The following is a 15,375-nucleotide window of genomic DNA, read 5'->3' on the forward strand; positions in this document are numbered from 1 at the left end:
CTTCTATCGCCGCGTCTCTGATTCTGGAGCACTTCTTAAATCTCACAAAGTTACACTGAGAAATGCGGGGCGGGGAGCTCCTGGCTGTGCTGGCCGTGCTGGAACCTGCTGTCGCTCAGGCACAGCGGAGCTGGCAGGCTGCTGCCTCCAGGTCCAGATGCATAACATGTTTAATGTTTATGTTCATGTTCACGGTAATTAAAATATTAAATAACTGGACTCAGTGAAAGGAGATCAGAAGGGGAAGGGATGCTGTTTGTTTGGTGCACAGTATGTTTTGTGCAGTCCATTAGCACAGAAGATTTGACTCCAGTCAAAAGAGAGGGAAGTTGAAATATGAAGAAAAGTGACAAAACCTTTCCAAAACTTTGTAGAAGAGGGTGTAATGTATAAATGCTCACATGGATTTCTTTTCTGCTTTCTACACATAGGGGCTGTGTTAGTCTAGGGGGGGTTTTGTACTCTGATTCCTCTTCACAGGCTCAGGATATGAATCTCTGATAATCAGGAAAGGAGAACCTGGTACGGATAAAGGCAACAGGCAAACTATACCTGAAGATTTCTGTAAGTCAAGGTTATGTTGGAATGCATGAGGCTTTTTAACACCCAGGAAGCCCCTTCCTAAACACCATATGGGGCAGGAGCATCACCTGCTGCATCCACTGACAAATGGAAAGCACATTCAGCTACTTTGGAAACCAAATTGTCCTGTCATTTTTCCTGGAGAAACTGTTCTGTTTAGCTGTTACACTAAAGTATCTGTCTGGGGAATTGGATTTTGAATATCCATTTTGTATTTCATGCTGGGTAATTTCCTTTTTAGAAGGTATTGTTTATGCTTTATTGAAAATATACTTGATGGTATTCTATTAGATATTTCTTAGAATCCTGGAAAATAACTATATGAATGATAATAATATGAAAGATAAAAGTTTCAATATTACAATGGTCTATCATTTTGTGAAGGACTATCTTTTACTGTCACTGTCAGGAGCCATTGGAAGAAAAGAATCAAAGCAATGAGGGAAGAAGCTTGAAATATAATTTAATATGTTTAGACCAAATAGTGAAGCAGCACTCCTAGGTGCTGGAGAACAATGGGAGTTATAACATTTGGCTGCAACCTTTCAATTTTTTCAAGTGTTGTTGGAGGAAGACTTTCTAACATGCTGTAGTGTTAAATAATCCATCCTCCTTCATATTTATCCTTTTAAAAGGGCAAATGGGTGGCAGTCCCACCTTCCACATCCCCAAACATGATGGGCTCAATGATGTATTGCAGCCTGCTGGAGCCAGGCACTGATGCTCGTGCAGGGTTCTATTTTGTATGCTCTCAAACTTGAAACAGTGTTTATCCTGGCATTGCAACTCTTACAAAACACCTTAGCAAGGCCCTGGCTCCCTGCCCATCCTGACTCCACAAACAGCATCAAACCTACCTCCTGTACTTCCCTTACCACATCTGTATTTCCCTGGGTCAGCTGGAGAAAATTTGGCAGCTTCCCCATGCCCTCTTGCATCCTGGGGCTTTTCTATACAGAGGGATCCTTTCAAAGCAAAATACACTATGAGGATTTATGGTGCTATAAATTCTTGGCAAGATAATAAACTCTTGTCCACAAATGCTTCATTAACTCCACAGCTCACAGAACTACCTGTGTCCCTGTTTAGACTGAGCAGACAACACGGGCATCCATTTATTTTTTCAGGAAATGTGGCTTTTATACATGTAGGAGGATGCTCACATATACCTGTTAGTTATCTGTATAGTCAATTTACCAGAAAAAAATGCATCCTGGAACTCAGGGACTTACTTTTGCCTATCATGGTAATTTCTCTGAATAATATATTTGTAGAATGATTCATTACCTTTCTCTTCACCATCCTACTTTATGTGCTTCACTGTGCTCTTTGTAAAAGTACTCCTTCCATAACTGGAAATCTGCCTGTGCCTGTGACTAAGTCTTTTTGTTTTTTATTTATTATTTGTGTCGCAGCAGTACTTACAGGTTTTATTTATAGAGGTATTTACCTGTATTGGTCATGTGGCTATATTTAGATTTATTTTTTTTCCTAGAATCCATGTTACTACAGTGCCTGAAAACATGGCAATAGTAAATTTATCCTCACAATATGGAGTTAGCATGAATAAGGTGTTATTATTCCGTGTTTTACTGTGGGGAAACTGAACTTCTCCATATGAAGCACACAAGGGCTGCCTTAGGCAGGATCCCTGTATTGGCAGCCACACTCCAGGCCTTTTTGGTAATTTTGAGAATGCCTCAGAAGTGTCTGTGCTGCACATGGCATCCTTGGGAATGAGAACTGGTCAGTAAGTCCTTGGATCATGCTACAGCCCCCTCAGCCTTTGCTGGATCTCTTTGTGCATCTGCCTCATACTTCTTCCTCATCCATGTGCGGAAATGCAGGTGGAAATGATAACTAGTGACCACAAGTAGGGACAAAAGAAAGATCCACAGGAGGCTCCACACAGATCTAGGAGAGGGGGAAAATAAAAAAAAATGGATTATGACAGCCTTGGTCGTGTTGGCAATCTCCAGAGCACCAGCATCTCGCTGGCTTCAGAGATGTACCAGGTTATCTGTGATGCCAAAATTCATTCTGTTCCTGGAGTCCATGGCTCCTGCTCTTACTGTGTGTTACAACTGGTGTTCAGTTGTATTTTTCTTCAGATCTGCGTTGGTCAGTGATGGCTGATGAATTTCAAGATATTGAAGAGATTTGTTGAGAGCTTACTTGAGCTTTGTTTTATTGGTCGCTATATTGGTTTCTGGGTGTCTGTCTTGGAGGAACAGAGCAATGATTGCTCTGTGTGGGTAACAGTTCCTATTGACTTTCCCTAAATTGTTCTGGTTTTTATAGTTAACTCAAATGTGAAACAGAGGCTGGGTTTCCTGCTGGGGCCTAATTAGGGCTCTGAGCTTTCTGCTTTTGCTGGTCTATGAAAGCAACCTGATGTGGTAACAGTGTTCTGTTCAAAACAGCAACAGAGAAAACTCCACAGAAAGCCAGTGGTGTGGAGATTTTGAACAGATTGAGTACTGACCGTGCCATCATGGCCAGTTTCATACACAAGAGTTGTTCTAAACAGAAGAATTGTGAAGTATGGTCCTATTAGAGCGTACCTTCAGGAATATGTGAAAATGTAGGAGAGGTGACTTGGCCAAACTAAATTAAGAATAATAATAAAGAAAAGCACTCAGAGAGAAGAAACCCCAAGGATTCACCACTCCACTCACCATCCCATGATCAATTCTCGCCATTGGGGCTTAAGTTTTAACTCTACCATAAGAATGTTGTACAGAGCATGGTAATTTTAGGAAACGGGTTATAGAGTGTGTGCGACACATTCTGCTTATATCTGCACCCTCTCAGTTGCAAGTTTATTAAGGAAGATTAATGAATTTACTCCATATTTAAATATGGGCATCTAAGAGCAGGATTTGGCCTTACTACTCTGATATATACAGCGTAAAAGCACTTTAAAATTAGTATTTCTTGCTAAATAGCATAAAATTACATCCTTTCAGGTTAATTAAACCATTTCTCAATGCCTGGTTGCTGTTGATGGTATATTTAAATGTCAGATTCACAATAAGCACTTATGCTGCTCAATGATAAATGGCTTCCTTTTAAATATCCCATATATATGTATATGGTCAATCCATCTAAAGCATGTGGATTTCTGCTCTGCTCAATCTGCATTTCCATTTGGTCTACATTAGGGTTCAGACACTCAAAGACTGAATAAAGACAGGAACTGCATAAAACCTCATTAGGCCCTATATGGTATTCCTTACACAGCCAAAAATTTCCAGTGAAGGCGGCAGAATGTTCAGCAGGAAAGGATTAGTAAAAATGGGCTTACACTGACTGTCTGATATTTTGTTTTAAAAATATAAGAGCAACTTTTACAAATTTGCTTCTGTGGGAACTGGCAAACAAGCACCCTGCTGGAAGAAAATTAATGACCAGGGAATAATTATGAATCTCAGTTTTTGGAGAGCAGCCAGTGGTAGCTGTCTGCAGTATTTGTGTCACTGAACATCCCATCTGCAGGTCCATGTGCAGTGGGGTGTAGGAATGGATGTGCACCTTAAGTATTTATGGAATGGATTTGCTTCCTGTGAGTGTCTGGGAAGTGTCTCTACTGAGGAACACAAGCAGAAGGAGATTAACTAAAAACTACTTTAGTTTTGTCAGTGATTCCTGGTCCTGCAGAAGAATGATGGAGCTGTCAGCACATTTGTATGTCTAGTCCTTATAGCCAGAAGGTACTTCATTGTCCTGTCTATAGAGAACCAAACAGAAGAGACCAGGTTAAAGGAAAGGCTCCAATTTCATGCCTTTTCTTGGCAGCAGTTTTAACTGCCAATAAAATAAAGTCTTAAAATTTAGGAATATAAAAAGTTAGAAGCATGGGCAGCAGGGAGAGACCCTTCTGCCCCACTCTGGTGAGACCTGACCTGCAGAGCTGCCTCCAGCCCTGGGGCCCAGCACAGGAAGGACGTGGAGCTGTTGGAGCAAGTCCAGAGGAGGCACCAAGATGATCAGAGGGATGAAGCAGCTCTGCTGTGATGAAACCCTGGGAGAATTCAGATTGCTCAGCCTGGAGAAGAGAAGCTTTGGGGTGACTGTGCTCAAAGTGATGGAGTTCTGTTTGCATTAGTTAAAAATTTGGCTCTTTGAATGCATATTTCAACCCACAGGAACTGTTTTGCTGTTCTAATCAGAGTGGTTTGAATGGGTTTCCTGCTTTTTAATGGGGTGTTTGTGTATCTCTTGCTTTGACTGTGGGCAGTGCCTCTTCAGGAATGAGATTGTGCACTCTGTTCACTGGCCTTTTTGTGTGACATGTGAAGGATTGCCATCTTGGGGGATGAGTCAGAAAGTGCCTGATCCAAATTTAACCAAATTTGTTCATCTCTAAATTTAGAGAATAGCTGAATAAGACAGATATATTTCAGTTTCCATCAGTGACAAGGACAGAGTGTTGGCGGATGCCTGTTAACAGCTTGTGTTAATAGCGTGTGGTTTTGATACTCACATGGGTGTGTATGGGTGGGAAAAGTCTAGTTACTTTTACTTATCATGTGCCTGTTTCTTCTTTGACTGCTTTTAAATTGCTCTTGGGCTTGATGTTCCTTCCGTGCAGATAATTCTTGGGCAGATGGTGCGCTGTGGTCTTGAGTCATGTTTTTGCCCTCTTGAGTAGAAAGACTTGCATTGGACTTGGATTTTTATCATTATGAAAACTGAAATAAAACTGCCTTTTAAAATAAGGCAGGCACCAGGCAAGGTAAGACAAACCAAAATTCTTTTTCTTGATCTTACAATCAGGCTTCAATATCAATAATTGTCTTTTATGGCTTCCATCAAGTGCTTGATGACATCATGAGTCAAAGGCTCCCAACTAGGATTTGCATTTTGCCTGCCATCTCTCACTGGCAGTGCCATGATTTCTGTTTCTGCCATGTCTAAATTTTTCTTGAGTGTTTTTTTTTTTTCTGGTATCTGTGCAGTTTGTCAAACTGGATTCATATTTTACAACATGTCCTGAAGAACATGCTGCCAGAGCTCTCCTTGCATCTGGAAAGAATGCTCCTCCTTCTTACCTGGAAGCTGTGTCCATCCCGTTGAAGTCTCCCCCTGTTCTATAAGGAGGGGAAAGCATCGTTTGTGGTCCAGTGTTGAAAGGCATTGAGGGTGCAGTACAAGGGCTCACCACAGTGGCTCGCCAGTGGGAGGTTTGAGGTCTTGTTGATCACAAGACGGTGCTGTCTGGAGGGGGATAGGGACTATTTACAGTGCTCACGTTACCGTCAGATCTCGCAAAAGACGTCTGAGGGAATCCTGTATTCTGTGGAAGTGAGTCCCGTGCACAGTCCCTTAACTGTAAAAAGAGGTCTCGAAGGAACTTTCTTGGAAATGTGATGGACGGGGTGAGGGATGGACGAGAGAACGAGTTGATTACTTGTCCTGTGACTGAGGGAGCCAACCAGGCACTTGGGGTAGTTGTGCCGAGCCCTGGGGTGCTGCTTGCCATTCCCCAGAGGTTTGCTGTAGCTTATGGGAATAGGGGTATACTTACAGAAAAGCCTTGACCTGCTAAGATTTTTATAACGTCCTCAGTGTTTGTATTTTTTAATTACAAGCTTGTATCACCTGCTTGTGAGCTTTTTCCATTTTGTTCTTTGGTTTCTGTATCTTGGTTGCTCAGTTGGAGCAGCGTCAGGGATGCTGAAGTCTATGTTGGCATGTCCCATTGTCCTGGCTCCGTGTTTGCTGTGGGGCAGGGTGTTGGGTGTGTGCTTTGAAGGGTTTGTGCCGCTGCTTGGCGTGGCAGGCTGTGGCTGAAAGCACTTTGAACCTCTGCTGCTGTTAGCATAGCTGCTTGTGGTGTGAAAGCGGCTGCTGCTTTTCCAAGCTGCTGTCGCTGGGCTGGTGCGGCGGCTGTGGCCCCGCTGCATCGGGGGACGCTTGGCCTGGGCTGTGTGGGCTCCGTGGGCTCCGTGGGCTCCGTGGGCTCCGTGGAGCGCTGTGTCCGCTGTGCGCTGACTCCGCCGTGTTCTGGCTGCGGTTGCCGTGGTAACCATGCAGATGCTCGCAGCATCGCTGCTGATGCCGCTGTCCGCCTGTCTGTCCCCCCCCGCAGGGGTTTGGCCATGGAAGAAAAGAACCACGCCTGCTTTTGATGTAATATTGGAGAATGGGAAGGGGCTGGGCAATCCCGCCATCATCAATGGGCAGTGCTGAGGCAGTGCAGAGGCTGGAAGGGGCACAGGATGTTCCTCTGCTGAGGGCTGGCCAGGAGGAGGTGGCACAGGTGGCTCCAAGGCTCCTGGCAGTGGCAGCATCGCTGCCGATGTCATTTTGGCTGTGGCTCAGAGGAAAGCCCGGGCAGACGGGGCACGGGAGCGGCCGTGCCTGCCAGGGTCCGGTGTCGCTGCAGGGCGGGCGGGCCCGTCCCGTGCTGTCCCCGGCCACCCCCGGCACTCCGCCTCGCCCGGGGGCTTTCCCCTCCCTCTTCTGCCTCCCATGGCTGTGGCGATGGCTTTTCCTGAGGCTGCCCCGCTCCAGCTGCTGGAGGGGAGGTTTTAGAGGTTTGTGAGGAATTCGCTACTTGTGAAAGGTCCGCGGCTGGCTGGGAAGACTCCGCGCCCTCTCCGACTTGGCAGATGTTTTCCACAGTCCCACTCCCGGTGGCAGTGGAGCCCCTCCCGCCGGGTTTGTGAAGGGTAAAATGGCTTTTTCTAGCTTTTACCGCCGGGATTTGATCCTGTGAAAGGACTCGAAACGCTTGCAGCGCTGTATTCTGGAACTGGAGCATCCCCGCTCCTGCGGAAGGAGGAAGGGCAGACCCCGCAATCTCAGGATGTGTCCGCAGGGTTTCTCGCCCTGTGTTTCTCTCTGTGGAGTCCCTTGCCTGGGTATTGGAGTTCCACTTGGTGGAAACTCTTCCATAAATCGCTCTAGAAGCCAGTAGGAGTTTCGCTGCTGCCTGGTTCTTAAGAGTGGCTTTTTCATAAATTCATGTATTTACAGTTTCCCACAGGCTCGGGGTAAAAATTTCTGTGGATCCATGCCAGGAAATTCTGCTTGAATCCAAGATAAGATGCTATTAAGTTCATCGATAGAGACCTGGATTGGATGCTCTCTTATCATTGCTTCTAAGAGAGTCAAAACTTCTGCCTCTGGTTTGGAAATTAGGTTAATATTTTCTAAGTTCCTTCTGGAGTTTTACCTGACCTCTGGGTCAGTCTGTGCCTTGGTCCTCTGTCTGTGGTCCATCCCACAGCCCACAGGTTGGCTTTTTCCACCCTCACCAGCTCACAGAGATGGCCGAATTCTTCCCCATGGAATTTTCCAGCTTTGAGCTGCCTTCTCCAAAAGGGCTCTAGGTCCTGAGTGCCACACATTGGGCAACAGAATGTCGAGACATTGGTGGCTGGGTTCTTTTCCCCAGGACTGAGATTGATCAGGGAGAGACTTGTTTTCTTGTATTCAGCCTCAGTTGTTTATTCTTTTTTACCTACATTACATATTTACAGAGTACATGGAGCTACATGCACCAGGGAAGCAAGGTGCAAAATGGAGAGAGGAAGAATCTCTCCAAGGCCTTTTATGTGTCCATTTACCCAATAATCAAATGCCATGTAACTTATTTTCTTTAGTGACCCAAAAGCTTTTCTTTAGTGACCCTTTGTGCTGCAATGCAGATTCTTTCATCCAATCACTCATTATTACCTAAAAACCCTTAGAAGAAGAGAAGAAGGAAGAGGAACAAGAAAGAGAAAGATGCAATGCCCCAAATCCTCCATCTTATATCTCACATATTAACTAAAACTCCAAAGTCTAATTTTTTCCCCCAGTGATTTAATATAATTCTGTCTGACTCACACTCACTCGCAGCATTATTATATATTATTATGTACTATTATACATTATTATATACTAAAAAGTATATAATGCATGTTTATGGGATGTCCTGCACAACCAAGTTAACATCTGCTGAGAAAGTTGCTGCTTCCTTTCTTTTATCCTAACAAGCTATTAACTGCATAATTTTAAAATCAGACATACTTATATACACTTTATATGGAATTCAGGCAAAATTTTATTGTAGTTTCCCAAGTTCTATTCTCAAGGAAGTAACTTTTGGTGCCAACATCCAGTTATTATGGCTGAGCTGATATAATAACTTCTTTTGTCAAAAGAGTTGGAATTATCATCTCATTTTCTTTGTGGGTTTTGTCTTCTGCTTGCCCCCCACTCCTTTCCTCTGCCACCTTAGCTAAGAAACATTGCTTTTCCCCTTGTCTTTATTCTGTTGCTTGTTGGATATTTTCTTAAGCAAATTCAACTTTCTTCTGCTTAGCAAATTGGATTAGCTTAGCTCAGGCCTGACAAAAGGTACTGTCTGTCAGTAAGCAATTTTATCGCCTCAGGTTGTCACTTCCCTCATATTTTTCAGTTCTTCTGAGTGACAGAAGAACACGTAACACTCAGAGCAAAGAGTACAAAAGCAGCTCTGAGCCCAGTGGGTGCTAAGGTGGAATCACATGGAATTCTAATTTTTCAGTAGCTGCTAATAGGCTGCATGGGCCATTCTGATAGGTGAGGATTCCTAAATCACTAAGGCATGATGGTCATTTTCTCCTTTATTTTTCATCTCCTTGCTTTCCCTTTTCATACAGTAATCTTCATATCCTGCAGCTGTGGTAGGACAGTGGTGCTTTAGTAACTGGGTCTGTTGAAGATTTTCACTCCTGCCTGAGGTCACTTGAGGGAGAGGTGTGAAACTGCTTTGTGTGACACTGTTCATGCATTTTTCCCTTTGCTCAGGAATATTTCTGCAAACTGTGAACACAGACTGAGTAATTTGAAAACATCAGTCATTAAAAACCACATCAACCTGGAACAGCTGAGTAGTTAAACACCAAACCTTTTATGAATCATCTGACCAAGAGACTATAGGTGTGATCACAGCTACTGAGTCTTGCTGCAATTCATTGATTTTATGCTCATTTGTGCAGGAGGTGGAGACTTAATTAGTAAATATGGTTTCTGAATAATGCTACAAATCACAGAACAGGTATGTTGCTAATGCATTTGGCACACGCAAACTTTCTTTTGCTTTTTAATTTTCTTTGGATTCAGAAATTTAGAGTGTGATCAAATGCCTGCAGAAAAAATACTAATAAAAATAATTATATATATATATATAAAAATTTATTTTTATAATATATGTAGAAATAATTTATAATTATTTTGATTTTAAAAATGGTGCATTAAAAAATCTGCTGACCAGTAAATAATATGGTGTAAATTGTGTTTAGGCATAGGTATTTGGCACAACTTGTGTAACTCATCAGGGGGATTACTGAAACGGTGAAAAATGTGGACTGTATTCGTTGTGTTTTCCCTTTACCAGAACACATACCTACAGTGTTCAGAGTTTGTGTTTTTCAGTGCAGTCAGATGGCAATGTGCAAGTGGTAAGAAGTAGAGATAGTGGTCTGAAAATCCTGTGGTAAAAGCAGAGATAAAATGGGTGATGCTCTGAAAAGCCTGAGAGCCAGAGGAAAAGCAGAACATTGTTTGCTTCATCTCTGCATATTCTCTTCTGATACCTGCAGGAGCTGTGATACCACCTGGGGCTTTCTTGCAGATGAGTGGTGATGAAACGGATGAGTACAAAAACCTCAGCAGCAACTAAGAATTTGGTTTTCAAAGCAGGTGTGGAATTTAAGGTGGTACTTTGCCTCCTACTGGCTACCCCCATGCAGAGAGAGCTGTTCCAGGACAAAAGTCCAAGTCATTTTTAATTGGCTTTAAGAAGAGTTGTTTAAAATTGTATTTTTGGTGCCCAAAAGAAGTATGGTTTCAAAAATACTGACATTTTGAAAAAGCAACAGGACATTCCAATTGTCTGCTTCATAACAATCATAAATTGCATATGAAAGCATGATTAATGAATTCTGAGTAAAGGGACAGTAACTGGAGAGAACAAACACTTTTAAAACCTGTAAAGTAAACCTTTATATTTCTATGAAATTCCAATTTAATTACTGTTTACACAAAGTATGTGTCTGAAATAATAGCCTCTTTAGAATACAATCAAATGTGAAATTGGCATCTTATTCTATCAGTATATTGGAAATACCATGCAGTGATTTCGCCATAGTTTTGAAAATTAAGAATGATTTCTACTGATTTTTATGCAAGTCTAGAAGGAAAAAAAGAAAGAAACAATATATATCTGAACATGTGTTAGAGGAGTCTCAAAGTTATGTCTGAAGGCCTGGTGCTTTTATTGGTGGACTTTATGGAAAAATGATAGTATTCAGATGTTTAAGCAAGCTAGAGGACAGCAATTGTCTGGGATTTGTGGGGGAAGGGGCAGAAAGTTTTAGGCCAAATCAACTTGGAGGCTGCATATAGTGCTTGGCGTTTATATAAAGCAAGCTCAAGGTTGAATGCAGCATTCAAGTTGCAAAATGGATGTAGAATGGGTCAAAAACCCCTGCAATTACTTCAGCCATGATCCATTCAGGTTAAGAACGATCCATTCAGGTTAAGAATTTTCGTCTTTGCTGTTGCCATAGCAATCTACCACATTAAAAATCCATTCTGTAAAACTGTTGTTGCCAATATTGAACACATAACAGACAAAAACATTTTTTTAATAGTTTAGGTTCAACACGAAGAAGACCTATATCCTAAAAAGATGCAAATATTCTTTAAAAAGAAGAAGATTAGTATTTCCATAATTCATTGTGGGAACACATTTTTGCTGCAGTGTTGATGTTGGTATAAAATAATTTGCAAATAATCTGGCAATGCAGTGTCAGTTGAGCTCAAATAAATGAACTGTTACAGCTGAGATACAACAAACCCATATGTCCCTGAGTTAAACTCTTATTTTGGTAACATGCTGTAGAACTGTGTGTCTCTTTAACCTTCTGCTACTGGCTGAGTCTGATTATCTTCAGTGATTAACTGGAGTGATTTTACTTATCCTGGTGTAATTCTGGAATGGGAGAACAGTTGTGTCCCCTAACAGCTTTACATCTGTGATCTAATCTTAAACTGCTCATGGACACAAGCTCTGCAATGAGTCTGTACAGATAATGAATTATCTGTAATGTAGCAATAAGTCCTTAAGCATTTGTTAGTACATCTAAAGGAGGGGGGAAAGCAATTTATAATTCAAAGCAAACATAGCAATGGTTTGACAAGTGTATGTACCCAAACTGAATAACATGCAATTATTTTTCAATAGAGATACAATATCTAGATACATACATATGTATATATGTGTGTGTATGTGTGTATTCATTCAGGACTGAAAGGGCAGAAGCTTGCTTAAATCACAAATAGTCCTAGATTGGAAAACTCAGGCATTGACTAAATAAGTCACAACATAATAGCTGTAAATTGAAGGTATGGCCCTTTGTCTGATTGGTGATAATGTAGGTCTCATCTTCGTTTCTGACACAGCATCCTTTTATCCTCTGACCATCTCTAGACTTCATCCTTTGAAGTCTTGTTCTCTGTCCATGCCATACTTCTTTGTTTCACTTTTTATGTCTTCCATTTGCTACTCTCCCCACCCTGCTACCCCTCAGTTGTCTTTGAAAGCCTTTAACCTGGGATAGTGTTGATTTATTGCTGGAGAATCATAGGAGGTTCACACAATATGGTGAGTTGGAAGGGACCCACAAGGATCATTGAATCCAGCTCCTGTTGGTTACTCCTGTAGTTACAATGCAAGGCTTTAATAGAAATTATGAGGATAAGTGATCTCCTTTTTTTACTGCACTTAGCAATATTTCTTAAATTTTTCATTTTCTTTTGATTGAATGGGAGGAACTGCTTTTTTTTTTTTTTTTTTTTAATACAGCTGTGTCCTCTTGTTTGGGGGCTTGAGTTGGTTTTCCTATTTTAAGTTATTACTATTTTCTTAGTGAATAAATTGACCAGTGAAAAGGATGATTTCATTTGGATTCCTTCACTGTTTTTGCAATTTGAAGTGTGACCCTTTGAAACGCGTGCTGCTGGATGACATTTACCCAAGGGAGATTGCAGTGGGGCTGCTTCATTCCTGTCTGAGAGCATCTGTGGATTGCTCAGCCAAACCCATGTACCTGACATGGAGATCCCTGTCTGCCTGTGGCATGTGTTCATTAGCCAGTAATTCCTGCTCTGAGGGATGCAGTGCCTGAGCTTTCTCTTCTAGTCCAGGGCTGGAGCTTGAGGTAAGAGTTAGCAAAAGATCATGAGCTCCCAAAATGCTTCTGGATGTAAAGTTTAGTGAATTAGACAGTAGGAAATACACCTGATGAATTTGTTCTTATTTGAAAGAAACACAACTGTATAAAGTAGTTAGTCTGGTTTAAATGTATACAGTTAAACCTGAGGATAACTGAAACTTGGCTGTTCACTTTCCCCCATCCCTTCACATTGTAGATGTTTCAGGGGGTTGCCAGAAAAGCCCAACTAGCTTTAGACAGAGGAGAGATTCAGAAATATCTTTGACTTTTATGGACCTTTTCATAGAAATGCTTAGAGCTGTAAATGTAGAAATAAGAAACTCATTTATCTTTACAAAAGTGCTGCTATTCAGCACTCATAAAAGAATCTTTTAAATTACTGTTTCTGCTTGTATCAATAAATTTGTACAAAATGCTTAAAGGTCAACCATTGCCAGAAAAATGTCTTTTCAGCTGGCTAATTAGAGGTTTATGAAAATGTGCACCAGCTTGCTCTTTAGATAAACTGGAAAAGAGGAAAGAGAAAAAAAAAACGGCCCCATAGATAAAAATGATAGCGTGGAATTATTGAGTGGCAAGTCTTTGATCCACCAGGTTCACCATGGCATGTGTCAGGGCATGAAAACAGATGGCTTTGCTAACAGGAAGAACAGAAATATTTTTCTATTTGTTGGGGAGGTATCTTGCTGATGTGTGAGGCAGTGATAAGATAGACAGGGCAACGAAGTTGTTCAGTCAGATCCTTCCCATTGTTTTTAGTCCATATATCACCCTATCAGGAAAGTGGCAGAAATACCCCTTCTGTTCCTCACCCTGCTGCCATAACCTTTATTTTAAAGGAAGTGTAACTTGTTTTATCATCCATAGATGGAAATGCTGTCCTCTCCTTTCCCTCTTCTCTTAGCTTGAGACAGGATTTGAATGGAGTACATTTTTTTCATGGATAATCCAGGGTACTGGTAATCCATGAGTACTCAAGAAAAATTGTGTTGTATGGTTATAACTGTTCAGCTCTCCTTGTTGTTTTACTCAGGCAAATCTTCAAATGTTAATCTTTGTTGAATATGCAACGTCACACCCCCAAATGTCTCTGACAGGAGTAGCAGAGGTAAAAATATAAACGCTGTAGGAGAAGTTTATTCAGAATATTCTGCCTGAATACACTTGTCATTTCTTATCAAACACTGGAGACAGAATGAAATAGACTGTTTTGCCACTCTGTGGGTGAGGTATAAGGAGAACATATGAGCATGGATGTGACACAGTTTCACTTTCCTTGAGCTGATTATGTTATAGTTTCTTTTCTACTGACAAATTTCATTACCAGATTGGGGTAATAATAGCATATTTTATCTTGCTGGCTGTGATCCAAAACCTTGGTTTAGAGCAGAGCTAAATTTAGAGAAATTCAGTTGAATCTATATTTTTCTCCATATTAGCTATTTCTAACAGCCTGATAAGATTTTGTGTTCAGTGACTAAGTGTCTCTTGCTGTTATAATGACAATCATCCACTTGCTTGTATTGCTGTGTCGTCCCAACAGAATAACAAAGTGCTAGATGAAAGTTACAAAACCTTGCCTTAAGAATATTGGCCAGTTAACCAAAGTCTGAACTTTTGGTTAGAAGCTGTGGCTTCCCCATCCCTGGAAATGTCCAAGGATGGGGCTTGGAACAACCCAGTCTGGTGGAAAGTGTCCCTGTCCATGTTGGGGGGTGAAATTGGGTGATTTTCAAGCTCCCTTCTAAACCAAGCCATTCCACGATTTTATGAATTGAAATTCAGCTGTCTTCTTTACATATATGGCCCAATCATAAATTTATAAGTTCTCCATTTATTCCATCCTGTCATAAATAAGCTTTGAATAAATTTGGTATACAACTAAGAAAAGGGTGAGTAACAAAAATAAACATGGATAGTAATAGAAGCTGTGTTGGCCCAAATGGGCATCATCTTAGCTGAATGTTTTATGGCAGTGCACTGTAGTAGATTTATAGGCAGCTTTCCATTTTAATAATTCAGTATTTGCTATTTCCTGAGGCATGGCAAATATCTCTCTGTGACCTTGGCTACCATGGAATACATCATCGTACCGATGCACATCGCTGTGGTGCATTTCAAATCTCTTTTGAAAACAGTCTGGTGCCTAGAGAGCCTTCAGCCAGGGTGGCTGGGAAGAGAAAAAGAGTTGGAAGGGAAATGTTGGCTTGGAGAGATTCTCTCTGGGAAAGCTTTGCAATTGTTTTAAGCTGTGTTCAAATGTTTTTCTTCCAACAGACTTTGGGAACTATCACTGCAGCGCCCATTAAGGTTCCTCAGGTCAGCTCCTTGCAGAGGTTGGCAGGACAAGGACCAGCAGTGCTACCTCAGGTACAAAATACCGTTTCAAAGAGGGGGTTGTGTCATTTTGTACATATTGTCACAAAATGTCAAAAATATGTCATTTTGTACATATTCTCGTGTTCCTGTCCAGTGCCCAGGAGCTTGAAGGAGAACACATTTACAAGAAATGCCCTTTACAATTTTCCTAACACCTGCAGATGTAACTGTTCTAGTTAAATCCTTTAGGATGAAGTAG

At 41.5% G+C, this 15,375-nt stretch overlaps 1 protein-coding gene across 2 annotated transcripts in view; it reads left to right on the forward strand.

The window, feature by feature from the left end:
- PHF21B (PHD finger protein 21B) overlaps positions 1 to 15,375 on the forward strand; it is a 94,039-nt gene that overhangs the window by 52,392 nt on the left and 26,272 nt on the right. For both annotated transcript variants that reach the window (XM_058853030.1, XM_058853031.1), the window contains one exon: positions 15,075 to 15,167. In XM_058853030.1, the coding sequence (XP_058709013.1) occupies positions 15,075 to 15,167 (93 nt within the window). The remainder of the gene's footprint in view (positions 1 to 15,074; positions 15,168 to 15,375) is intronic.

This window comes from Poecile atricapillus, chromosome 18 (genome assembly GCF_030490865.1).
Source record: "Poecile atricapillus isolate bPoeAtr1 chromosome 18, bPoeAtr1.hap1, whole genome shotgun sequence".
NCBI classification, from domain to species: Eukaryota; Metazoa; Chordata; class Aves; order Passeriformes; family Paridae; genus Poecile; species Poecile atricapillus.